This window comes from Perca fluviatilis, chromosome 19 (assembly GCF_010015445.1).
Source record: "Perca fluviatilis chromosome 19, GENO_Pfluv_1.0, whole genome shotgun sequence".
Classification (NCBI taxonomy): Eukaryota; Metazoa; Chordata; class Actinopteri; order Perciformes; family Percidae; genus Perca; species Perca fluviatilis.
In genome coordinates this window covers 12114300-12141778 of record NC_053130.1, presented here as the reverse complement: position 1 = coordinate 12141778, position 27479 = coordinate 12114300, and the positions used below count along the sequence as shown (strand labels likewise).

General features: G+C 40.9%; 1 protein-coding gene across 3 annotated transcripts; it reads left to right on the top strand.

Annotated features, from left to right (window-relative positions):
• The first annotated feature begins 178 nt into the window (after window positions 1-178).
• Window positions 179-24044, top strand: map3k21 (mitogen-activated protein kinase kinase kinase 21). Of its 3 annotated transcripts, none has more exons than XM_039783436.1 (11): window positions 179-1947; window positions 15600-15780; window positions 15939-16087; window positions 16347-16522; window positions 18286-18526; window positions 18627-18749; window positions 19575-19670; window positions 21609-21759; window positions 22038-22132; window positions 22745-23581; window positions 23676-24001. In XM_039783436.1, the coding sequence occupies exons 1-11, from the start codon at window positions 1155-1157 to the stop codon at window positions 23888-23890; spliced, it is 3057 nt and encodes a 1018-aa protein (XP_039639370.1). In that variant the 5' UTR covers window positions 179-1154; the 3' UTR covers window positions 23891-24001. The 3 variants fall into 3 exon arrangements, with proteins under 3 accessions (XP_039639370.1, XP_039639368.1, XP_039639369.1); XM_039783434.1 differs by having other exon boundaries at window positions 181-1947; window positions 23683-24044; XM_039783435.1 differs by lacking the exon at window positions 19575-19670 and having other exon boundaries at window positions 182-1947; window positions 23683-24044.
• Window positions 24045-27479: the final 3435 nt, after the last annotated feature.

Sequence of the window (27479 nt, the reverse complement as noted above, 5' to 3'; positions counted from 1 at the left end):
GTTCACATGGAGAGGTGTGTTGTGTGTGTGTGTGCGCGTGTTTATGTGGTCCACTATTCCCATAATTTCCCTGAAGGCGCGCTCTCCTCACACATTCCTATGGTAGCTCCTCCCTCCTCCCCCCTACTGCTGCGGCGGTCACGTGTCATGTAATCCACCAATCAGAGGGCACCCAGCCGGCAGCGAGAGCAGCAGCAGCGTCCCACAGAAAGATAGATCCTCCGTTCAGCCACTGCACTGTGCTGGGTCCTAGTCCTACTTCGTCTGGCGACAGCGTTGATGGGGGGTTGTTTTGATAAAAGTTGACGGATTTTTTCACGTTTTTATTCTCGCATTGTTGCGTTGAAATCCAGGATGTTTGATGTGCTTTCAACCGTCGGCTTTCTTTCACGTCCCCGAAGGAGTAACACATTTGGGAATAACCGATCTTAAAGCTGAGAGGAGCAACTTTTCCAACTGCCTTAACGTTACTAGTCAGTGGGCTGACCTATGCTAAGCTAACCTCGCCAATGCAGTTGAAATTCCTGTTAAAAGTCCACAAACGAGCAAGCGAACTTTACATTTCGGGATTCGGTGACTAGACGAGATTTACTGGCGACTTTCTAATAGAAACCTGTCGTTTGCAGCCTCCCTTTATCTGGTCGGACTGGACGGTGCAGGTGCACCTCTTGTGGCACCTGCGAAAACTTGGTTACTTAGCTAGCTCCATCGCTAGAGAGCTAACTTTAGCTTGTTCGCGTTAGCATTCAGCATAAGCAGAGACTGTTGTGGACAAATGTAGCTATCTCTCATGGCAGAGACAATTTGAGATTTAACAGAAGTTGTTAGTTTCAAACTTTATATTGCTAGTTAACCGCTGCTATTACAAAAAAATCGGCTAACCGTAGCCAGCAACCTCGCTAGCAAGTTATTGACCCTCATACACTTTTACCAGAGTGGCGACGTGGATACAGGGTTGTGGACGCTCTCTCTCTCCCACAGGACTTTGGACACGGTTTGATCCCGCTGTGGGCTGCGCAGGGAATGTCCCTCTGTTCTCTTCAGCTAGTCTCGTAGATGTGACAGCATGATGATTTCAAAAAGTTACATTTTACCGTTATAAAGTTTTGTTCTTAAAGCTCTGCACCCTATGGTGTCGCTACGGCCACCGAGAAATGGATGTCTCGCAGGCCGCTTTCCCAAACGGTGAAGGGCGGCCGGGCGGCTGTAGGACAGGGGAGCATGCATGGACAGACTGCCCCACAGCTCGGGCGTGGGCTCACTCTGCTCCACTGTGCCCGACTCGGTCCCTGTGGACAGCCGCCTATGACTACGAGGCAAGCGGCGAGGATGAGCTCAGCCTCAGACGAGGGGACGTGGTGGAGGTGCTGTCCAAAGACGCAGCAATCTCCGGGGACGAGGGATGGTGGACGGGTAAAATCAACCACCGGGTTGGGATTTTCCCCTCAAACTATGTTACCTACCAGCCCGCTATTTACCGTCTCCCTGCTACGAGTGGGTCTGTGGGGGCACGAGAGGAAGTCCCGAACTCGCCTGTCCAGATTCCCTTCAGTGAACTGGTACTAGAGGAGATCATAGGCGTGGGTGGATTTGGCAAAGTTTACCGGGGCACATGGAAAGATCAAGAGCTCGCCGTGAAAGCGGCTCGGCAAGACCCAGACGAGGACATAACAGCGACCGCCGCCAGTGTTAAACAAGAAGCGAAACTTTTCTCCATGCTACAGCACCCCAACATTATTAAACTGGAAGGAGTGTGTTTGGAAGAGCCCAACCTGTGCCTGGTCATGGAGTATGCCCGAGGCGGGACACTGAACCGGGCGTTGACCGGAAGGCGCATCCCTCCACACATCCTGGTCAACTGGGCCGTGCAGATTGCACGCGGGATGCTCTACCTACACGAGGAGGCCGTGGTACCCATTATCCACCGTGACCTGAAGTCTAGCAACAGTAAGCAAAGATTGAAGTGTGTGTTTTAGACAGATACATTAAGATGACTAACCTAACTTTAGGAGAAAGTCCTCACGGGGAAACATCCACCTGTTGCACATGCACTCCATCCTCCTTTAGTTATTTATAGTTATGTGTCGGTCGCAGTTCAGTTATACTTGAGTAATTGTGTTAAGTAACTCTATAGCTTCTTCTAAAGCAATTGTATAGATAGTGATTGTTTTTAATATATTAATGACAAGGGACATTGTGAAATCTTTACCTCATGCTTATAGGCTATTAGGACATTTTTTTTGTCAATACAGCCTAAGTTGAGGTTGCTGAAAACTCAGAATTCACATATATTTCACAACATCACTGGTGCAGCGCTGCCCTTTACTCAGGATGGATTTAAGGAGGTGTAAAAGGTCTGTGGGTGTATGAAGTGGTGGGGGATACCATCAAGAGGATGTGAAATAAAGAGTTTGCTCAGCTGGGCTGCCCCAACCCCCCTCATCCCAAAACATACACACACCTTCCCAGCCCCCTCTCCAATCCAAGTTGAAATGTTGTTCAAATAAAGTCAGTGATTTACCAAACACATAACCAGACGCACTCAGTCAACACTGTCAGGCCATGTGCTTGACCAACCAGAGCTAATACCAGAGGTCATAGGGCAAAAAGAAGTCAGACAGAGAATCTATCAAGGTATGATAATAGAGAAAACCATTCACTTCAGAGTTTTTCTTTTCTATTGTGGGAATTATTGCTTATTCATCAGGGAATGTCTGCATAGTTTCACAATTGCTGCAGGTGTTTGTTTGGAAAAAATATATTAGATTCACACTCTTGAGTATTTGCAGGTCTTTCTTTTGATAGGGCCATGTAGTTGGAACTTGGCTTTGTGCTTGTTCCTCCATGGACTGGTAATTGACAACAAGCCAGCAAACTTTAGTTTCCCATGACTGAATAATGAATGGACAGGACTTGATGAGAAATAGAGTCTGAGTCATATACCCACTGACACAGTCTACCCACTTCAACACAGGTGTGTTTATGTGTGTAATGTGACTCCAAACACTATTTCTCCCTTTGTGATCAGATACTTATCAACCTGGGGCCATGTGGGGAGCAGCTCTCGTGTACTGATGTCTGTTTATCTCCAGCTGTGAGAGTCATTGTGTGAATGTAGAGACAAAACATGTGAAATGTACATAGACCAGACCATGATCACCTGCTAAAGACATTTTGATTGGATTGTAAAATTCCTCAAAGTGCTTTACAGATATAGATATGGAGGGTCCTGCATAGATTGACCATAAAAAACAACTCATACACACATGCCCACTGATCATAACATTTAGGCCTATGTGCTGCACACATGATCTGTATGTACATGGTTATAGTCTCTGTTAATAAAAGGCAGGGATAGTGAAAGCATGACAAAAAGTTCCCACTTCATCAACCCTCACAACTAATTTTACAGTCCACTTATATTAACAAGAAAATAGTCAAAGTAAATAAAAAAACCTCCAGATCTAATACCAATAATATACTGTAGAATATCTGTAATAGCGTTTACTTAAGAATAAAACTGATTCACTCTCTAAAATGACATATCACATAATTGAATGTGGACAATCCGTCAGTTTGTCCTTCTGATGTTGACTTTTCAAACAATTTTAAACAAAAATGCTTTGAATGTATTTTATGTGCATATGTTGCCCCTCAGCCCTGATGTCATGTGATGAACAGTGTAGATGAGCCCAATCCTAAAAGTCGTCTTATTTAAGATGTCAGATTTGTGTTAATTATAGGGCAGATGGAGAGAGAGGATTTAGCTGCCATTTAAACTGTTTCAGCTAATCGGATGTTTGGTGAACATACACAAACAAACTCCCCCGAACAGGCACTGTGCTGCGAACACAAGTCATTGTGTTTGTCCTGCCACTTCACTGTGACATAGAGACAGCGTAAGCTTTAAGTAAAGAATTTAAAATTAAGCTCACGGGAGACCATTCATAATCTGTTTATTGCAGTTATGGGCAGTGAAACCTGGGAACTCAACGTTTTACCTGAAAATTGTAGGCTAGTGGAATAAATATCAGTTTATCTGAATTCATTCTTGATTTCCCACTGCACCAACAATATGAGTCTAAGAAAGACATTGAATGCTTACTATTTGCAGGTAGTTGATCGTCCCAGGGTCAGAAGTCTGAACCTTTGTATTCAATATACTGTGTTATCTAAATAAAGAAAGAACTAAAGAAGCTCTATGTGTTTGCTTTGAACCAGGGCAGTGAGTTCACAAAAGACTCTCTCCTACACACATACAGTATACGCACCCTGTGGTGCGTTGGGTTGTTTTCCAAGTAAAAACCCAGAATAATGCAGCTTAGAGATGTTATTGCATCTGCTGGTGAGGGTCTGTTGTCTGCTTGTCTTGGCGTTGTGTGTGCGTCTGTCAGTCTAAAAGGATAAAAGAAGTGAGAATTATCTACACGGGGGGTAAAAAGAAAATGGATACATTTCAGTAAGTGGTTGTTAATCAGCAATCTGCCACTTTTGAAATAATTAATGAGCAAAATGTCAGTTGGTGTGGCTGTGTGTCTTTTCTATTTTGGTATATATTGTCAAGTTGTTTCACTCCAGTATTTTTCCTAAACCAGGACACAGACAGGTACATATGCAAGCACCTTCACTCAACTCCTCGGCCTGCCATTTATCAACTTGCAGTGTACACATGCTCCACGCAGACAAACACACAGCTATTTGATCAATGATTAGCCTGTAAAGTAATATGTTGGAAGTCAGCAAGATTTATCCAATCTCTTTTGTGTTTTTCAACCTAATCTGTAAAATCCCAGCCTGCAGGGAGGAATGTTGCTAATGAGGGATAAAAGCTTAACATACGTTTGCACAATGGACTGGTCAAGCAGCGGTTGCTAGGCTACTGTGGCCAGAAGAATGGCTAGGACTCGGAGGGTCTCAAAGCCCTCGTTTTGTTTTGTTCCGTTCATATTTAATCTCCCAGAGAGCAGCGGTACTCTTTTATTGCCACAAACTGAGGGGGTTACCCTCCTTACTTCGTTATTTTTCTCCTTACTTACCTTCCTTCCCTTGTTCCTTTCTGCTCCCTCTTGCCCCTCTTGTTATTTTTCAAGTCTACTTTTCACAACACAATTTTCAAACTTTATATGCTGTAGTTACTTTTATAGCTCCATTGTCATCCAAAACTACTGTTTACTAATACTGTTGTATTGTTATATTGATATATTCATTCATTAAAATAAGTATGGGCACTATAGGTTGTTCTAAAATAACTAGCATTTGCAATTTCTGGAGTGTGGCTGCATGTAAGGCAGACATCCCTGTGCATGCTCAGAGTTGGGGGTCCATGTTTACAATGCTTTGCTAATTTGACAAGCTGAGAGGAACAAACTTGCAGTGTTCATTGTAATGAAGGAATATGTCCCCTAAGTACAATACCATGTCGGTTTAGCATGAAGTTATATCAAACTCTGGCAATGCAGACAATACTTGTTAGTAGGATACATTTATTGTTCATTTTGGTTTTCTGATAACAGGCTTTTAGGGAATGTGTTGTTTATCCCAATCTTATTCATTAGCCTACATCCTTTTATTGACCCTTCCATTTTTGCCATTTTACAACTTTGATTTACACTCTCTCCCTCAAGCAATGAGTGGAAGTTTTCTTAGAGCAGTAGATAAGAGCAAGAAATTACAGTGAAACCTGGCCCTGAGCCACCCTGCATGTCCCACATTAACTTTTGAGTTTCACATCTTGGTGTGACCGATAGCATGCTAGGAATGTGTGCTTGAACGCCAATGAAACTGATCGAGTTCAGTTTGGAGCGTGTGCAACAGCACTCTCCCATCAGTCTTATAAGCTATTGTTAGACTTCATCACGCTGTATCTGTGTTCCCCGCCCTCCTCCCTGTGTCTGTATTCACGGTCAGTAAACGGAAATTAGTGAAGAAAAATAATAAGTGGAGAGAATATGTGCCAACATCACTCTATTAAAGGACCTTATTTTGATCTAGTAGTTGCAGCCACCAGGGCAAAATGCTAGGGCATGTGCAGATGCCAAGTGCAATTGTTATTTCCATCTATGTGTAGCAGCACACTGCACAAATGTTTAATTTCAAATATAAATAGGTGGGTTTTGTCGCATTAATCGTCTCATCGCAACCGTCCCAATCATAATTGGCTGATGAAAATGGACAGTCCGGACTGGATTCTCCAAGTAGCCTAGCTAAATAATATTGTTAAGGAAAGTGACCAATATTCCTATAATAATCCTGTTTACGTGATTGTCCACAAAGTTGTATCATGTTATTTTTTTTCTTCTTTTTTCCCCCTGTAAGTTTTCTTACTGGTTGACTTAAAACAGTCACACAGCCATGATTTTGCAAATATGCATTGAAAAGCTAGAAATTAGGGACGCACCTTGACATTTTCTGTCCCGATACAAAAATTAGGAGAATAGACAGATGCTGACTATCAGTTCAATACCAGTGCTAGCCAATTTGCACGCATCTTCCATTTTATTTTGCCCGTCCTCCTGCTGCTGCACCGTTAGGTATGAAAATACTAGTCGATAGACTATAACCGTCTTCTATATTTGGGTTTCCCTGTGAACAACCCTACTTCTGTGGGAAAAGCATAGCCAAAGACACCTCTTAAAACCTGTTTGCGATTACTGGGTCATAACGAGCTCACCACTGGAGAGAAAACGGTTAAGACATGTTGTAGGTCAGAAAAAAGTCTAAGTAGAGAATCATGTTTACTGTAGTCTTGCTCTACTTCTGTAATAAATCAAATCTAAGAGGAAAAGTTACCAAAGCTTGACTAGGTGTTGAAGGGCAACTTTTCTCAGGCTTCCCACAATTACCCCTGGTGACACAGAGACAGTTACTGCCTGTCTTTTCTCTGACGAGAGAATGGGCAGAGGGGAGAGAGGAGGAGTGGAGATGCTTTCACTGTGTTTTTTATGACCTCTCCCTGACTGCACCTATTGTTGCAGGGCAGGGTGAAAAGGAAAAGGGCCCACAGCTGAGAAGAGCTGCCTTCCGAATCAACCAATCCCCTCTATAGCTCCCTAGCACATTGATAGATGCTAATACAGCTAAATGTAGTGGCTGTACACCTTTTACATTTGTCATGTTTTAATTAGCCTAGTTACAGGTTAATTCAAAGTTAACTTAACCAGACACACACTAGGAGAGGAAGAGGACAGACAAAGAGTAAGTGGCCCGGAGAGACGTGACCATGATAGATGGATTTAGTCAGCCATTAGCCCTGATCCTTTTCCCATCAACCAGTATGCCCGGGGGCACTCTCATTTCAACCGAGAGAGACGGACCAGTCGGGGAATGTTTAGCAGCCTTGTTTCTGCTTACTACAGGAAGCCCTCTCTTACTATCCTGCTTAGTCTGTTGGCACAGTTACGAAAATACTGCCACGTCAAGTTAGGAGGCTGCACTCAGAATTTGTACAGCAACCATATTGGATTAGTGCTTAGTTATGCCAAAGAAATGAAAGAAGCTTCTGAATTATGCTGAGATTATGCTTTAATTTAAAATCTCCCTAGTAGTAGATTGTATACCATTTCAAAGTTTGTTTTTAAAGCTGTATCATAAGGAGCACAGTTTCACACAGCACTGTCTGTTGCTAAGAGACAAAGAGATACAAAAATGTAACTGGCTTTTTTGGTTGTTTGGGAAATCATTGCTCAGTACTGCTTCAAGACTTGCTGTTGCTCTTCTTGGCTGTGCATTAGGGTTAGGTCAATATGTTGACATTGTCTACTTAATTCACAAAGTTAAAAGTGGCTTGTCTTCCAAAACTGGTTTTTCATTTTCATGTATTACTGGTTTGTGAAATTTCAACTGCTGCAGAGAATTAAAACTTGAGGTATTTGTGTTTGAAGACAGAAGAAATGGCCATGTTTGCCCAAAAAGTTTTCTTTTTCTTTTTTACCTCGAGGGGATGAAAGCAATGGGAAGAAGCGTGGGACCTGCTTTGAAGGCAGCAGCTCTGCCTCTGATCTTCCCCCTGTTCAATCATGGAAGATGGGTCTGCCTGAAGATCCACTGTTGGAAAAAGGCATTAAATGGGGGTTGGACTGAGGGTGGGGTCTGCCTTGGAGGCATATCCATCTCCAATTGCGTTGCACTGTTGTATGCTTCAAAACATTTTCTCTTCAAAACAGTAAGAAAATACAGACTGAGAAAAAGTACAGAAAACATGCTTGTAACATTTTTTTTCATTTATTATCTTTCCCCAATATTTGGGTGCTCTACTTAGGTTAAGGAGTACAGATGATTAGCTTTTTGTGAATTGACAAGATAGGTTGCTTTGCCAGTGTAAATAACTCAAGTATACAGGCAAATTCAGTTGTCATGAGATGCACATGTAATAATTGGGTTCTATTACCCCACCTCCACTTGTTCAACATATCATAACCAAATAGGCCTTAGATTGTCTGTAGGAGCAAAACAATACTCCAGACAGGCTAGCCACAGCCTGATTGTGTGCATTAGCACAGCTGTGAAGGCTTTACATGCTAACATTACCCTTAGCCTGAACACAGGCACTAGATTTATCTTTCTAATACAGGGTGGGGTTTGGCCCGGGGCTTGACTTTTAGGATTACCCTAAATAGAAGTAAACCAGAGCATCATTTTGTGCTTTTTGAATGCAATTCTGAAGCTACAATTCCATATATTGTCACAAGACTATATGGCTGTAATTGTTTTAAATTGAGATATTGCACTTAAATATTTATTTGTGAAATTTGACACGTGTAGACATAGTTTGGTTATGGAAGTCTGAAACCAGTGAGACGTTTTAAAGAATAACTTAATTTCAATCAAACAAAATATTTTCCAGCTTTTTTCTTTAGATCAGGCTTATATTACAAGGCTAGACAAAAATATGATATGGAGCTTCTCGTTGAAAAGCTGCTGAGGTCAGCCTTTCTCAGAAAATTAGAGTAGGGTGAAGAAGTCATGGGAGGTAGACTTCAAAGTTGGCTGGAGGTGAGCCATTAGTATTAGTGAAGAGGAGACCATGAGTCCTAATTTAGCTTCTTTCTTCCCAATTTACCTAATTTTCCAGTTTAGTCTCTCCTTTACAAAGGAAATACAATGATCTTATGATTAGTTAAATAAGACTGGTCCAATTTTATATTGCTACTAATTTACAACAACTTTATTTCTATAGCACAATTCATGCATTAAATGAAACATTAAGTGGCTTGGACCAAGGCTTTTGTCTCGACAAATTTTTGTTATTGAATTGTCTATTTTATTTATTGATAGTTTATTTCATTTTATATGCATTTACTTCACAGTTATTCTTTGATAAAAGTACAGAGCCCAAAACAATAAATAGTGTCTGGATTTCCATGGACTTCACTGTATGCTTGGATAGATTTATACAATGGATGATGACGTGTGACACTTTATAAATCATATGAGACAGGATAATCAGCAGTGGCTATGTAGTGTGGTTGTGTTATTAGCTTTGCTGCTAATATACTGCAGTAGCCAAACCAAATGGCTGGCTGTAGTTTAAAGATGTTTTTGTAGCAACACGTCAGCATGCCGTCACGTAGACAGGATTTAGGTCTTTTAACAGAAAGTTCTAGAGGGCTGACACTGAAGTATCAAGGCACTACAAAGAAAGTATTTGGCCTGATATGCTATAGGCCAAACTTACAGAGCCTGCTTGGAGGAATCTATGGAATCACTGAGAGAGGACTTGACAACAGGAAGTAGGAGTATATCATTGGTCTAGTGAAACCTGTTTGTAATGGAATTCCTATTGTTGCAGCCTGGGTAGAGGATCCCCTCTGTGCCTTAGGCTAGTAATGGTACCAATACCCCTGTTATTAGTGGCGACCCATAGGAATCACACTACAGTTAAAAAAATGATGTCTTCAATGTGTCTCAAATGTGACAAATACCCAACAACAATTAGTTTTTTGATAGGAACTAGTTGTAAGTTCATGGTTTCCTGTGTTCATCGGGATGATAGCTGAAGTAAAATAGTTGCTTTTCTGTTGTAGTAAATTGCAGTTGTGTCTGCAGTAGACAAGCTGAATGTCCTTGGACGTTTAAGTCATAAAGTGCCATATGTGTAAATGATGCATAAATGAATACAGACTTGATGAATACAAATTTGTGAGTGAGGATAGCAGAATATCAGAAATATTTTTTAACATTTTATTTGCACATTAATGTTTACACCTCATGTTATATTAAATGTTAAACAGCATGCTGTAGATTTGTAAATATAATCTTGTGTTGGCATTATTCTAACTAATGCAAGTTAAAAAAAAAAAGTTCTATATATAATAGGGCTGTCAATCGGTCAAAATATTTAATCGCAATTAATCGCATGATTGTCCATAGTTTTATAAATTATTTGCACTTTTCTGTTCTAAATGTTTTTTAGAAGGGATGTTCTATCATTATCAACATGGGAGTGGACAAATATACTTCAATCCAAAACAATGACAAATACTGTCTAGAATATTCTCCAGAATATCCTCAAAGGTACTTAATGCTCAAATATTATAATAAATAATATTATATCCTGAAACATAATATGGCAAACTCAAGCCCATCAAGCGACAACAGATGACCATATTGACCAGAATGTAACATTACTTGGTAATAATACCACTTAACACTTGTAAAGGTTAATTAAACATCCCGTTTTTTTTAAGCAGCTCAACACAAAACAATTGACCTTGTGCTTTACAGCAACAGACACATTGTACGTAAGTACATTGGTCAGCTAAATGTAACAATGTAATTGTTTTTAACAACAGTTCATGTGGAAAAAATAAAGGCTCATAAAGCATCCTCTTCTACTAAGTGGGATCAAAACGGTGATACAAAAAATAATTAAAACAAACAATAAAGTGTGAGAGAAACTGTGATGGGTTGGTGGAGGCGACGCAAGGCATATGCTCGAACGGGCGTTGCCTGGTCGCTGCAGTCATGTTGCGTCCAATATCAGTGGCCAGGTTGCCGAGTTTATGTTCAAAGTCACACTGTCTGGCTACTTGCAGAAAGTGCTCGCGCATGTGTCGGCAAAATGCCTCGCCTTTATCTTTATGACATTCAAAGCATGCAACCTAAGTTCCCACTGTGGGTCAAAATAATGTGCTGGGATCCTGATGTAACTGTAATTACTGAGAGAAATCTCCGCTGAGTGCAGCGGTGCTGCTTCGCTTCCTGATTTCCCAAACCATGGAGTGGGCCGAGGCCCAGATCACAGAATGCATGTGCGTTAATCACACTTTAAAAAAACAATTAGTGATGGTAAAAGGAATTTGCGTTAACTCGTTAATATTGCGCTAATTTTGACAGTCCTAAAATAGTGTGTGTGTGTGTGTGTGTGTGTGTGTGTGTGTGTGTGTGTGTGTGTGTGTGTGTGTGTGTGTGTGTGTGTGTGTGTGTGTGTGTGTGTGTGTGTGTGTATATACACACATATATATATGTGTGTGTGTGTATCTATAGTGTTTCCTATGGGTCTCCACTAATAACAGGGGTATTGGTACCATTACTAGCCTAAGGCACAGAGGGGATCCTCTACCCAGGCTGCAACAATAGGAATTCCATTACAAACAGTCCTCTCTCAGTGATTCCATAGATTTCTCCAAGCAGGCTCTGTAAGTTTGGCCTATAGAATATCAGGCCAAATACTGTCTTTGTAGCGCCTTGATACTTCAGTGTCAGCCCTCTAGAACTTTCTGTTAAAAGACCTAAATCCTGTCTACATGACTCACTCCATGCTCCATTTTGTGTGACTACTGCAGTATATTACTAGTATATTGTAGTATAATACCCACAGTGCTGTGGGTATTATTGAAAATGAAGTCCTCTTTTGGGATCATTGATTATGTAGTCTGATATGATGGATGTGAACGATGCGAGACTAGTCAATAAACAGTATAGTGAGCCAGCATATCGCATTAGCTGTGTGCAATAATTTTGCTTGTGTTGTGTCGCACCTTGGACTGCAAGTAACTAATTTGCAGTTTAGTTTATTATCACATAAAATGAAGACAAACCAAAAATCCCCATAATTTTGTACCTGGAACCAGCAAATGCATTTTTTCTAGAAAAATGACTTTGCTGAACGATTGCAACCAGTAGCTTAATTTACCATCGGTAGACTAACAAATTTAGTTGCTTCTTAACCACTCTATCGAATTGTATCAGCACAATTTAATAAACCTTGAACAATTTAATTAAATTTACATTAGCCTCAATAGAGTGCATGTATGAACATGTTCAGTTGCGTGTAATTAAAGCTTTATTTACCTTACACAGAAGAAGGATCCCACTCACTTCCACCCAGTGAGTATATGTATTTATAGTTGGAAAAAAAGTACTGCTATGATATCAGATCTATATTTGATATTGGTATTGTACTGAAAAAGGTGCAACTGTACAATTTATGGCCAGTTAGGAGTGGGCATAGCATAAAAGCATCAGCTAAATGACATGTAATGTAATGTATATAAGCAGGAAAGCCAGCATATGTTTGTTTCAGTTTTCCTCATACACAGATTTTCAGTGTGGGGTCTGTTGAGTTGTATGCATCTGTCTCAAGGTCTCTTGTTTTCTGGCCACACTATCTGTTCTTGAAGTCAACAGCTATCGTCCCGTCCGCCCCTCCTACACCTTTCAGGAGATCTGTTCCAGTCTTGATACATTTGTTGTGTAATTAATCACAATGTATTCTTAGGACTGGAGATCAGTATGCTTAGGTAAACCATGCCAACTGGGTCTCAGATGGTTAAAAATAATAGTACATACACTACCAGTCAAAAGTTTGGGGTCACTTAGAAATTTCCATTCCACTCCATTATAGACAGAATACCAGCTGATCTGAGTGGGTGGCTGATCTTTAATGCAATATCTACATTGCCCATTATCAACAACCATTCATCCAATGTTCCAAAGGCACATTCTGTTTACTAATCTGATATCATTTTAAAAGGCAAACTGAGAAAACATTGGAGAACCCTTTTGTAATTATGTAAGCACATAATGTAATCTGAAAACTGCTGCCCTGATTTAAAAAAAAAAAAAATGCAACTGATCTCAGCTGGTATTATGTCTATAATGGAGAGGAATGGAAATTTCTAGTGACCCCAAACTTTTGACCCGTAGTGTAAGTGTACGTGCATGTTTGTGCATGAGTGATTGAGAAGTGTATAAAAGGTTTTAGTTTGGTACTGTGGAGGAGGAAGTCCAAGGTCATTGAGTGATAATACGGCACACACAGTTTAGCTACTTCATTCAAGCAATACTTGCGCGCACACACATCATAGAGCCTCTGTTGAAAGCTGCAAATAGCATTTAAAGTCAGTAACTTTTTCAAGTGTACATTGTGATACAGTATGTGAAGATACTCAAATGCCTTGATGTGTTTTTCAACACTTCCACTACTGTATTTATCTTTATCAGTACACCTTTTTTTCCCATGGGAATATTACCACAAAGTGTATGTGTCAGCAATACACTGAAGTGTTTATCCTAACACCTAAACGCTTCAAACCACCTTAATGAACATTTAGACTCTCAAGCTTTAGTTTCCCTGCTGGCTTTGGCATTCTGTAGAACCAAGACAGCTGATAGGACATGTTCAAATTGACCTGCAGTGTTGGACTGCATGTAAATAATGAAATGGAACGGTTTGTAATGTGAGGAGATCTTGGCAGAGGCAAAAACAAATGTTGAAAATAATACCAATAGGATGAAAAGGATCAAAGAGTCTGTTTTGGCTGTTGATACACCACTTCATGGAAAAAGGCTGCTTCTTGTTGTCAAAGAAATAACAAGAATGTTTGGCAGTTGGTGTATCAGCACACATAGAGTAGGTTTATTTCTGCTGAAAGGAAACTCTGGACAGTAGAGAAGTGTTACTACTCGTTACCTGGTCGTGGATGGCACAGTTTTCAAACGTCTTGTTGACTTCTGTGTGTACTAAGGGATAGGTGTGTACTCTATGGGTGGGAATCACCAGATGCCTCACGATGCGATATCATCACGATACTTATGTCACGAGACGACATTATCGCGATTTTAAAAATGTTGCAATATTCTGCGATATATTGCAATTTATGACCTTTTTTCCAACTTCAAATTTTTCCCAATTTCAAATAATGTCCCCAAAAGGAAACTCTGACAACATATGTTTTATCTAAAAAGATACATTTCGCTGTTCAACTCACTTAAATTTTGTTGCTGCAAAATGGGATTGGGATTGTAATAAATACTTGCTGCATGTGTATCGATACAGTATTGCCATGGAAAATATTGCGATATATATATATATTTTTTTTTATGCTATTTTTGTGAATTTTACTTGAGCATATTTAACTTTAAAGGAATACGCCACCGTTTGTTGAAATAGGGCTTATCACGGTCTACCCTGGCTGTAGATAGGTGGGCCAATGCATTTTTTGTCTCAGTGCAAGTAATTAGGTTGTTTTTTTGTCTTTTGTTGGCTCACTTTTACTCACAACATGCTAACCGGCAACATAGGATTCCATTCACTACACTAAGCTAACTAGCGGTGGCGCTGCCGGTGTTGCACCAGACCAAAACAATGCATGCACAAAAAATTCACTGGCCCACTTATCTACAGCTAGGGGAGACCGTGATAAGCCCTATTTCAACAAACGGTGGCGTATCACTTTAATTCAGTTTTCCCTTGGTTACATTTCTGTATTTTTCACTCAGATTTGTTCATTTTGCTTCAGCTGAAACAATTGATTAGTCGATAATAATGAATAAATAAATAAAATGTATCATTATTTTAAATGATTGTTAGTTGCTGCCCTACATTTTACTGCCTACAGTATATGACTCTTCTATATTTTAGTATTATATTTTCTTAGTAATTAGGCAGTTTACTCGTTGATATTTTTTTCTTTTACTTTTACTTTTTGTGCAATTTCTTCATTTTATTGCATTGACTTGAGTAGCAAACTTATTTTTTAATTTTGTTGTATCATGACTAAATTGAATTGAAGTAATGTGTATCTAACTGAGTTGAATCTAGTCTAAAACGATATCAACCGTTTATATAAGACATTTTTTTTACATAACAGGAACACTAATATTAAATGGGCGAATAAAAGTTGAATTTGTACGTCAATGGGTTGTGGCTTCACTGTGGCAGGGATCTCAGGCCGGGTGTAGTGTTACAGGCAGGTTTGGAGGGTTCCGGCTTTCTTTAATGTGTTAAACATTTTTAGGACCTCAGGACAGTTGCTTTGTGGCGCTGTCAACCTTCTGTTACTACAGTAATAAATGACCTGCATACCTCTGTTGGCCCTGTTGAATATCAACTATCATCTCCTCACCTGCACGGCCATATTTCTCTCTGTCCCCCACTCTTTGTCTCTCCCTATCTCTTTCAGTTTTCTTTCTCCTTTCTTTCCTACCCCCCTCACATGTCACTTTCATCACAAGCCTGTCTTTCCACTTTTCCCTTTCTCTCAATCACTCATCGCTTGTTATGCCCTCATGTATCTTTTTTAACCTTCTTCTCTTGCCTTCATCCCACTCGCAGTCTATTCCATGGACCCTCCCTTAATGTATCCTTCTCTCTTCAGTTTTATTACTTGAAACGATTGAGAATGACGACATCGGGAGGAAGACCTTGAAGATCACAGATTTCGGCCTGGCCAGGGAGTGGCACAAAACCACAAAAATGTCAGCTGCAGGCACCTACTCCTGGATGGCCCCCGAGGTCATCAAGTCATCTCTCTTCTCCAAAGGCAGTGACGTCTGGAGGTATGACAAATAATCCCCAGACACAGACCCAGGAATAAAATATCTACTCTATATATGTCCACTTATTTGTCTGACATTTTTACTTATTCCTTTATTAAATATTCCTCCCTTCTCCTTTACTTTCCTTTTATTTTCTTCGTATGCGTGTCATACACCAGCTATGGTGTCTTGCTGTGGGAGCTGTTAACAGGGGAAGTACCATATCGTGGGATTGATGGCCTGGCTGTTGCTTACGGTGTAGCAGTCAATAAGTTAACTCTACCGATCCCATCCACTTGCCCGGAACCCTTCGCCAAGCTCATGGAAGGTAAATGCGTAACATAATAATAACACTGCAGAATGTAGCATGTCCTGAAAAAAAAAGTAAATGGCAGGGTTTTTTTTTTTTTTTAATACCTCTTAGTCCTATAATGATCCAGAAATCTCTGTGTAGAGCTCTTATTTTCTCACTCATTATCAAAGATGGCCTCCATGCCTGTTGTCAATGACATCGTTTGGGAGTATGTGATTTCTGGCAACTGTGTTTATTAATTTGTCAATCTTTACATTGAAATGTGTGTGTCCAGAGTGCTGGGACCAGGACCCCCACGTGCGTCCCTCCTTCTCCTGCATCCTGGAGCAGCTGTCGGCCATCGAGGAGGCGGTGATGGCCACCATGCCCCAGGACTCCTTTCACAGCATGCAGGACGACTGGCGTGTGGAGATCCAGGAGATGTTTGATGAGCTCAGGACCAAAGAGAAGGTAAGGCAGAGTGACTTAACACAAACATCAATATATGGAGCCACTGACATTACATCATAAACACACTATGTGGTCTGGCAGGTGGTTAGAGGCATTCAAATTGATTGACTGAAAATGCATGTTTTATACCTTACCTCTGTCTCACACACTGTGGGTTGAAACCTGACATACAGTATATGTGACAGACCGTCTATACTTCTTGTACTATTCTCTGCTCTAGTGATAGTGATGAAACATGTTTAATAATCTGCTATTGAGATTTGGTATAACCATGCAGAATTGCTTGGGACAGCTTTTTACAAACTAAACGGCTTAATTGGTTACTTTCAGTGGAAACGCTAATCGCGCTTTAACAAAACGAGTCATTAATGCCGACGTGCTTTAGCGTACTTCCCCTTGTTAAGACCTTAATCTGCTTCCTGTATTAATCTCCCATCGCTGGTTTAAAGAGGGGGGTTAATTAGTGTTTGTAGAAACAGCAGTATCAGCACACAGAGTTTTTATTAAAAAACTCCATGTGTTGTTTTTTTGTTTTAAGAGACTTAATTTCTGCCTTATATTTAATAATTGTATGTTCTTTGTATTATATATGTATGTATTCTACCTGGTTCTAGTCTAGTCAGTTATGCTAAACCAGCTTTTTAACATGCACCCTCGTTATGTAACTTCCAATTATGCAAATCAATCATTTAAACGCTCAATTGATATAATTTACAACGCCTCACCATGACTTAAAAACCCTATAAAGTTGGCCCTTGTATGTAAAGCTTTCATAAATCAAAATAAATAAATAGCTTTAAGCATTATCTAACATTTTCCCATCGTAAATTTCACAAGATATCTTGTAGAATTAACCACTGCATCAGCAGATTTCCTGTAAACGTCCCACAGTAATCTGTGTCTAGGTGGGTGGCTGAAGTGGCTTGACTGTAAAGCTGCTTTATGGAAGTCATCCAGTAAGGATTATTATTACTCAGCCGAGAGCAATTAAAGAGAAAATGGAGGGAATGAAGAAAGAGTAAGCCATGGGAGGAGACAAGACGGGTTAGCTTTGTAACACGGCATGAAACAGCAGGCAGTAATCTCCTGAAACCGACTTATTATAGAAGGAGTTATCTAATACACAACTAACACACTGTCTTATAGATGTCTGTCTGCAAGAACTTTTCTCTTGTTATATGGGAATTATAACATGTATTTCTACCCGTTTGTCATGCACTGCATTTTCTCTTCTGTCTTACAATAGAATTGTGTCTAAAACCCAAATATTTAATGTGACCATGTGTAGACATTAGGAGGAACACAGTTTATAAGAAAGTTTGACAATTAGCACAAATGTAAAACTGAAGCTTGACTGTAAAAGTACCCCACAGTTTAATAATAATCCAAAGAGGTTGTGAGAAATACTTTCCGGATCAATAAGGTACTTTTCCTCTAAACAATAGCAATATTATATTTTAAAAGCATACTCGCCAAAACTTGATGCAGCACAACCAGATATATCGTTTGGGTCAGAGATTCAGTTTACCCTTGTGTTTAATGATGCTACCTATCTGTCGGCTGTAACCTGAAACAGGCCTTACTGGAGCTGAAGATGTCTGTCGGATTATCTAACCTCTTTCTCTGCTTTGCTTATATAGATGTTCAATTCCAGATAAGACAAACTGCAGCACATCATCCTGGAGCAAAACAAAAAGCTTATGTGAACTGAAGTCTCTCTGCCAATTTACCGATATACGTATCTTAATACCTGGTTCTTCCAGGAGCTACGTTCCAGAGAAGAGGAGCTGACGCGAGCCGCCCTCCAGCAGAAGTCTCAGGAGGAGCTGCTGAAGCGTCGGGAGCAGCAGCTGGCAGAGCGAGAGATCAACGTGCTGGAAAGAGAGCTCAACATCCTCATTTTCCAGCTCAACAAAGATAAGCCCAACGTGAAGAAGAGGAAAGGCAAATTCAAACGTTCCCGCCTCAAACTGAAGGATGGAAACCGCATCAGCCTGCCCTCGGGTGAGTGCTGGACATTGTACTAAGGATGTTGGTGCATGGTCTCTCTAAGTATATTTATTCTGAGATTGTAAGGACCGTATGTGCATGTTGCATTTTGCAGACTTCCAGCATAAGATCACCGTGCAGGCGTCGCCTTCCATGGACAAGAGGCGAAGCCTTCATAGCACCAGCTCCTCTCCTCCCAGCAGTCCCACCCTAATTCCCCGGCTACGAGCCATTCAGCGTAAGTTCGGTTTGTTTGTTTTTCATATTAATGTTTTCCTTAGTGTCAAGTCTGATTGTCTTCTGAACCTCTGTGTGCGTTGTGTATTTCTTGGCCTGGATTTAGTCAAATTTGCTTAATACAACTTGCTAAAAATACAACTTCTGAAGAAATCACATCAACTCTCTGAGAATTTCAGGGAACATGGGAACACTGACAATGACAACAACTGTGTGAACAAAAGCTCCAGAGCCACAAGCAGTCAGCAGGTTGTTTGAACAGTTTGATTTTGTTAGGCGCACACTAAGACCCTTGCAACAACTGAAACACTCTCCTCTTGAGCATGTATGGTAGATGGCTGATATTCAGACAGAAAACGCAAATGTTCTGTTTCACAGCACTTTTAACAATATGCTCCTAGCTAGAGCTGGGCAATATATCAATATTATATCAATATCGTGATATGAGGCTAGATATTGGATATCGTAATATGGCATAAGTGTTGTCTGCATTACAGTAAAGTGATGTCATTTTCTGAACATACCAGACTGTTGTAACTGTTCTATTATTTGCCTTTACCCACTTAGTCATTATATCCACATTACTGATGATTTTTTATCAAAAATCTCATTGTGTAAATATTTTGTGAAAGCACCAATAGTCAACACTACAATATCGTTGCGGTATCGATATCGAGGTATTTGGTCAAAAATATTGGAATATATTTGATTTTCTCCATATCGCCCAGCCCTACTCCTAGCTTAGTATAAGTTGTCAACTACTGTGCAATACTTGTGTCATAAAGCTCATGTTGGTTAGAGGTAACATGTATGTTTCCCTCCTCAGTGATGCCCCACACGCGGAGGGACAGTTTGTATGTTTACCAACAGGATGTTGATCTGACCAGCGAGCTCACAACCTCCTGTGGGCTCAGGAGGAAAGGCAAGCTAGTGGCTACCCACATGCAGCATTGCTGTGGCTAATAGGACCAATGCTGCATGTTAAGTTTGGCTAACTTTGACAATTAAAAGGGTTTGGTACCTAACAGCTTCCTATCAGTGGGGATTGTTTGTGCTGATTGACAAGCTTTTCCTGATGTGTGGATTATAACAAGACTTTGGTGTTTGCTGCTGGGTTCAAATTGATTTACAGGTACTTTAGTAACAATGATTAGGTTTATGCCACAGACTTGGGCCAGACTGCTGTTCATATTTGTTTTTGACTCATCTTCTATTATGTGGTTTGAATTAAATAATTGGAGCTTTTTCAAAACATAATGGTGGTGCTGTTAATTACAGGTTTTTTTTTCCCAACTGCTTACACACAAAATCTTTTCATGTCACTCGATTTTTGAAACCTCTCACTCAAAGTGCAAAACTACACACCAAATCTCCAAAACCATAAGCTATTTCTCAGCCTTTCACTCAGTTTTCAATTGCATAAAACACTTTTTTCAAAACACTACACACAATTGTCTACTAAGACACAAAAATCTACACTTATTTACCAGGGCACACACCCACTCCTCATATGTGCAAACACATTATGCTTAACTGAACACTAACCAATCACTGTTAAGTATAGGCCTATGCATAGGTCAAAGGTCAGATTACCTGTTTTGAACAGTGGATGCCAACAATAGACAGAGAGTAAGGGGCGGAGGAGGGAGAGACAGGGGACGCCAACGAGGGAGGAGGAGGAGGTGGAGGGAAGAAGAGAAAGAAGGAGAGCCAGGGCTCTCACTTATTCATCATGTGATCAACCACGGATTAACCATGAGAGTAGCCCATCTTGAGTAGCTTTACAGTGGCGTCCAAACTTCAAACCTTCAGAAATGAGAACAGGCATGCAACTATCTAATGACTATTTCAGCATTATAAATCAATCAGTTTGTTTTGCACAAAGTGCATACAATAACCCACACACACACATATGCACACATTCTTTATTCTAAAAATGATACCTTTGGTTTACATGTTTGTAGTTTTGTTTTCTTGTTTAATGCTACTGTATACAACACTGTGCTACTCTTACAAACGTAATGTTTTGCCCAATCAATATTTTCTGTTTTACTGTAACATTACATTGTTGTTTACAGTGCACTTTTCAACCCCTCTCAGCAGATTACTGTCTCTCTAGAACATTGTAAATGTAGCTATAAGCCTATGAAAGACAAAAGAGCTTTAGATTTAGAACAACAGTGTGTACATGGTATATACAATAATTACTATTATGAAAAAAGTGTTTGCCATTTGGTGCAAATGCTTCATTTTGAGATGTGTTTATGGCATGTTGAATGCAGTGTTTCATTTTGAAGGAGAAGTGAGGCATTTTACATTTTATGTGTGCAGTTTGGGAATTGTGTGTACAGTTTTGAAAAAAGGAGACATACTGTAGTTTTGAAAACGTGTGTAAGCAGTTGTGGAAAAAAACTCGAACACATTTTCCTAGTTATGGGAATGTTGGCCCTAGTCTGTTGCTCTGACATCTTTGGTGGATCCTCACACCTTCACAATGACTAACCCACAGCAAGAAGCTTTTACAACAACAGCGTTTTGGGTTTGGTTTTCTGCTTTTTGGCTTTTTGATTTTACATTTCCAGAAATGAATTACATTGGTAATATTTTCTAGAAAAGGTTCAATAGTAACATGAAATCTTCCTGAATCAAATGCAGTTATTAAAATAAAAAAGGCTTATATCCATTTAGTGTAGAAAGGCCTTTAAATACACTTAAGAGTGAACACCCATGGGGTATGTGGAATTTTTTAAATAATTTACATGTCTACATGGGATTCCCTGTCAGGGCCATGGTTTCTCTGATAACACCTTCCTACAGTTGTTTGAGTCTGTGGTAACACTTGTGGTCGCTGTGTTAACAGTTACTCAAGATGAGAGCAACCGTACATGGGGCCGCAGCACCCTCTTCAGGCCAGAGGAGTTTGAGGATGTGAAAAAGGGAATCAAGAAGAAAGGAAGAACCTGGGGCCCCAGTTCAGTACAGAGCAAAGAAAGGCCTGCCGCTGCTGAGAGGTAGAGTGTACACACACACACACACACACACACAGAAAAAAGGCTACTCATTTTTCAAACATGATATCAGGGTGGAGAGCATTTGCTTTCTGTTCCTAAAAAAACTTAACCACATCCTCATGTCTAAGTGTTATTGTTATTTTCGACTCATCTCTATGTTCCATGCAGTAATATAACATAAGGTAACATACCACAAAAAATACTACACAGTCTATACTAAAAGTGTAAATAAGTTATTTTTTATTGTGTGGCATCTGTTACTGGGCATTGTTTTTCAGAGTGCGTCCTCTGTCGGACGGCAATAACCCCTGGTCCACCAGCCTGGTCAAGTCCCAGAAGTCTGTCCCCCTCGCCGCCCTGTTTGCTGAGCAAGGTCAGCTCAAAATCCATTGGGATGCTGTGCAATTAAAATTTTTAATTTACATAAAGATCTTTCATATTCGTTTGATATTTGAGTAATTATTGTGGAAATTTGCTCCGCCTTTTTTGTTACCTTTTTGTCTAAAGTGACTAATAACTGAACAGGTTTAAAAAAAAAAAAAAACTTTTGAGTGCTTGTTTACTAGATTTAAAATACGGTTTAATGTCCTAAATTTGCCTTTTAGGTTTATCCGACAATCACAATTAAGTAATTTGTGGTTAAGTGTCAAGAACTCATACATTTTATTTATTTCATTTCATTTATAAAGGACATTAAATCAACATTTCTGTAAATGTGCCAGTGTTAGCTGGCTAATTTTCAACTGCAGTCCTTTGGCCAGATGTTTTGAGACCAGAGCAACAGGAAACAGCAAGACATTAGTACAGGTTAAAATGTACAGACAGAAGTCAATAAGACACCATAAAGAGCAACAAAATGAGCTTCCTCAAGAAGCCATGCAGAGCAACAGGAAGCAGCAAGACATAAGTAAAGTTACACATCAACAGTGTCCACATAATGGTTCATTTGTTTAGAATGTCTGATTTCGCACTTCTGTGTTTTCAGCGGGGGCCGGTAAAGACGAGGCATTCTCCCAGGAATGTCCTGACAGCAGCTCCAAGCCAAAGCAGCTCAAGTTCCCCAACCAGGTGTACATCGATCTACCTCTGTGGAGGGACGAGCCGCAGCAGCAGCCTCAGAGCCCCGGTGGGCATTGTGGGTCGGGAGACGCTGGGGTCGGGGCAGCAGGTCAGGGTGGCCCACCAGAGACCCCAGACGACCCCTACACCACCACATCCACCTCGTCCACCTCCACCACCCCACAGCTCACCCCTACCAACAGCCTGAAGCGGACGTCAGTTCGCCGCAAGACTGACTCCGTGCTGTATGGCTGCGGCTCGTTGCTGGCTTCAGTTGTGCTCGGTTATGACATTAGGGAGGCTCTCAAAAACTCGGCTCCTGGGGAAGATTGCGAGCCCCAGCGTGAGGAGAAAGAGAAGAAGAAGAAGGAGGGCCTGTTTCAGCGTGCGACTCGGTTTCGCCGCAGCACCTCGCCACCAAGTGGTCGCCCCCGCAAAGACGAGGCATCGCCAAACCCCACCGCCACCCAACCCGTCAATCTCATCTCCATGTCGGCCATTATGGAATGCAACTCCACCAAGTGCCTCTTAAAGTCTGAGGCGGAGGTGTCACACTCTAGCCCTGGGAAGGTTGAGCTCGTGGCTGCCAATAATCAGGCCGAGTCGTCCAGACCCGGCCCAGCAGCCTCTACAGAAGGCCAGAGTAACAGGACGGCAGCTAACACAGAGACACCAGTGCAAACCCAAAGCCAGCCACCCGAGCAGAGCAACCACAACACAGGAACACGTCTACGCCGAAAGAAATACACCACCAACCACAATAGTAAGTAACACAAAACAGGGGTATGGGAGGTAAGCTTGTATATACGGTCTAAAAAAGTATATTTACTCTTCAAAAATGTATCTTCCCCCATCTGTTTCCAGCCAATGGCCCCCCTGCTCTGCCTCCTCCAGCCACACAGAAGAAGCGCGAGAAAGATGGCGGCGAGGCCTTCTCCAGACCACGGCCGGTGTCGTTCCGGGCCAAACCCCACACCTGGGCCCTGCTGCGAGGGCGCAACAAGAGTTACTCCCTGGGCCACTACTCCGGAGAGAAGACGGCACAAAACCTAAGCGTGGTGCTGTCCTCTGAGGTGGGGGTGGGCTGCTCCCTGCTGGACATGGACACAGAGGGCCAGAAACGAGACTGCACTGTACCGCTCTGCCGCATTCAGAGTTCCCCGGGACGGCCCTCCGTCTTCGAGCTGGAGAAAAAGTTTCTCTCTTAGGAGCCTTGAAAAGTGATCTGCTGTGATCATAGTTCATCCCATACAATCTATAGTGTTTTAGAACAGACAGAATTTTTGGCCTAAAACTCCTGGAGGGTTTAGAACCAGGCTGCCTTTTTTCTCTCCATTTAAAAAATAAAAAAAAATAAAAATAAGGTTCTATAACATAGAACCCAGCTTTGTCTTAGTTGCCGAAAATAGTGATGTCAGTGTTCTAGAGCGTAGCCAAGTCTGAGAAGACAAGTTCTACTGTATGTTCAATGTTCTAGAAGACACCTGTGTCACAGGAGTTCTAGAATGTGCACACTCATCTCAGTTTGAGAACGGTCTAAGGTCTTTTCAGACGGGGAGCGATTGACGCGCCTAGTTATTCATTTTCAATGAGAGGCGAGCGGGCATGGAGGGAGGCGTGGGCCAGCGACCAGCGGGCGCGATCCCGTGAAACTGATGCAATCTTTCTAGTCTCATGCACACGCCCGCCCGCTGACAGCTGAATTGTCTTGACCTTTCTTCCATGCGACGCGCATACAGTACAAATCAATGCTGTTTGTGAGTTCCCTGAAATATATTACCATCAGGACATTTAGCACAAAAGCTCCATGGTTACCACGCCTAGAGCACCTGGCGTTCACATGGGAAGTGCAGCGAGACCCCGCGGATCCAAGTGGGTATGCAGGCAAAGTGTCGCCTACCGTCTGAAAAGACCTTTACACACTGCCTTGCCTAATTCTGGAACACACACACACACACACACATACACACACACACACAGTTCTAAAACCTGAGCAGAACATTCTGGATCAGCAGCTCTTCTCTGGTCCCTCGGTGCTCGACTGCCACCTGTGTTCGCGCTCCCATTTGTTACCTTCTTCCTTTCTCGTTCTGTCGGTGCAGCTAAACGTTGACCGCTGCTGCAGCTTTCGCAACACAGTACCCTCACCTTTTTATTTATATATATATTTTTATAGGTAATTTAATATGAAGAGACTTGACCTTACCTTAGAAACCAGCAGGACATACATTCCATTTCAGTCAAGCTGTGGGATCACGCTTCTAGATTTTTGGACTTGAGAATCATGTATGCATGCACCCTTGAAATGTTGAACACAAAAAAAAAATCCCTATGCCTTGTTTGTAAATACTTCTTTTTGCCCCATTATAAGTCTAATGCTGGTAGTTGTTTTGTATTGCATATTATGCTGTTTTATGACTGTTTTAAAAGTCAGCGATGCTGCAGTACCGTTTGTGTTCTAGGGACAGGTTACTGGATCATAGCAGGGACGCAAGTATGTTTCCTCCCAGAATGCCCTGAAGATTTTAGAGATTCAAGTAGAACTACACTGGAAGTCCTGCAAAGCAAACGTGGAATGTTTTCACTTAAAAGTTGGATTACATTTTAAATGACCATTGGTCATGAGTTGCTAATATGGATTTTTCTAAGAGTACTGTATTTATAGAAAAAGGTTGTTTTTTTTCTGGTTCATATTTTCTATACTCAGCACACTGCAGCAGAGTGGGGGAACACTTCAGCCATGAATGTTCATGTCAGGAAAACCTGCCCCAAATTAATGAATTCCCCGTAACTGCTGATTGGCTAAAATTGTAATAATACAGCATAACTTCAGATTTTATGAAGTTATGGAAGGATAACTACACAGCCTGGGAGTGGCAACACGGGAGAATTTAGTTTCAAACATTGAGTGCACAAAATGTTAACCAGACAGACCCTGTGCCTTCAAGTACTAAAGTGTCTTATTAAGTCTAATTCATGAGTTATTTTTGAAGCTCAATCTTGACATCAGCGTCTCAGATTTGACCCCCATTGTACACTATTTTTATCCAGCATTAAGCAAACTGTTTCCACACGTAGCCAAATATCCATGTCATCAAGCTCAGGAAGCTCTGGAGAAATTTGGGGACAGATTTTGGCTAAAGCAAGTGAAGGCAGTTTCCTTATCATACTGTAAACCTACAGCCAGTTGAATGCCTTCCTCGGAATGAACAAAGGGTTTGTTATCCTGACATGTTTTTCTCCCGACCGCTGTGAACTTGCAGGATATTTACTGTTCCTAGTCCCATGGTCACTCCCGGGGCCCTCGCTCTAAAACAAATTGAACAAATTAACTTAACATTTTTGTTACCATTGACTGATGTTTGTATTCCCCCAACTTTGTATCGCTGTCTTACTTCAGTCTGTTTTTGAGTTCAATTGAAAATGTGTCCAATTTTATGGACAAAACAAAGGCTCATTTACAGTAAGATATGAATTCCCAAATGGTGTAAATATAATTGTGATTCCTGATGTGTATATCACTGTGGCATCTTATGGTGATTTAGAATGTGAAGTATCCCACGTTCTGTACTTTGTGACCACTGACTGTCAAACCAACACTGTAAAAGCCTTACTAATCATCAAGCTGTCAAAGGGACAGTTTACAAGCCAAGACATCACTGGATTTATCCTTCTTTTTTTTTTTTTTTTACGAATTAAGAGTTATCTGTAAATACCATAATGCACTGGTGCTGTACATTCCCCTCAAAATATTGTATTTCAGTTTGAAGCTGAAGTCTGCAGTTTGTCGTCCACAGTAACGGTCCCTTTGTTGGCTAGCGGTTAACAAAAATGTTTTGTCTTATTAAGATGGTTTCGACATACCGAAAACAACATTCCACTACATTTGACAAACTGCAGCAATAATATTTGTGACACCGCTTATCAATAAGGTGCATTCAGGCTTCTGGCTAAGGGACCAAATTTAACTTTACCAGCACTACGGCCTCTGTCTTCAGGACCAAAACCACTAAATGAACTAGCTGCTAGTGAGGAGTTCTTACAAAGAAAACTACTCCGTACGAAACCTTCACAAACAACCTCAGAGGCGCAGCGCTGTTGCTGAAAGACCCATCACCTTCTGATCAAGTAAGACTTCCTGTTAAATGCAACACTTCCTTGGAATCACTGAACATCTCAGTCACGCTGACGGTGTCAGGTTTAGCTTTGAGTACATCTGTTTCAGTGAACGTATTTTGTTATCATTACAGTATTGGTTATTTCACGCCTGATTGATCAAGAGTATCAAGTTTATCAACATTTTGAATAAAGTCTGAATCAAGACTAATGTCGGCTTTGTATTTCTTTTGACGCAGTAATGTACTATTTTAGGGTTTGCCTGGATGGACTAACGGTAGAGCGAGCGCCCATATAAAGAGGCTTTGTCCTCGACGCAGAGGTTGCAGGATCGGTTCCGACCTGCAGCACTTTCCCTCTCTCTCCCCTTTCATGTCTAAGCTGTCCTATCAATAAATGCTCAAAAAATTATGTTAAATAAGAAATGTACTATTTAGTCTTGTTTGAGTAATGTTTGTTAAAAACTACAGTGCCCAGCTGTCTTTGGTAAATATTGAGACTTTTAAAAAAAAATATATATATATATATATATATACACATTTGTT

Excerpts from the sequence above, each read along its gene's own strand:
- map3k21 (XM_039783434.1), top strand. The coding sequence starts at position 1,155 with ATGGATGTCTCGCAGGCCGCTTTCCCAAACGGTGAAGGGCGGCCGGGC. Across the intron at positions 16,088-16,346 it reads CTTCGCCAAGCTCATGGAAG|AGTGCTGGGACCAGGACCCC; the intron begins GTAAATGCGTAA and ends GTGTGTGTCCAG. Across the intron at positions 18,750-19,574 it reads CCGGCTACGAGCCATTCAGC|TGATGCCCCACACGCGGAGG; the intron begins GTAAGTTCGGTT and ends TTCCCTCCTCAG.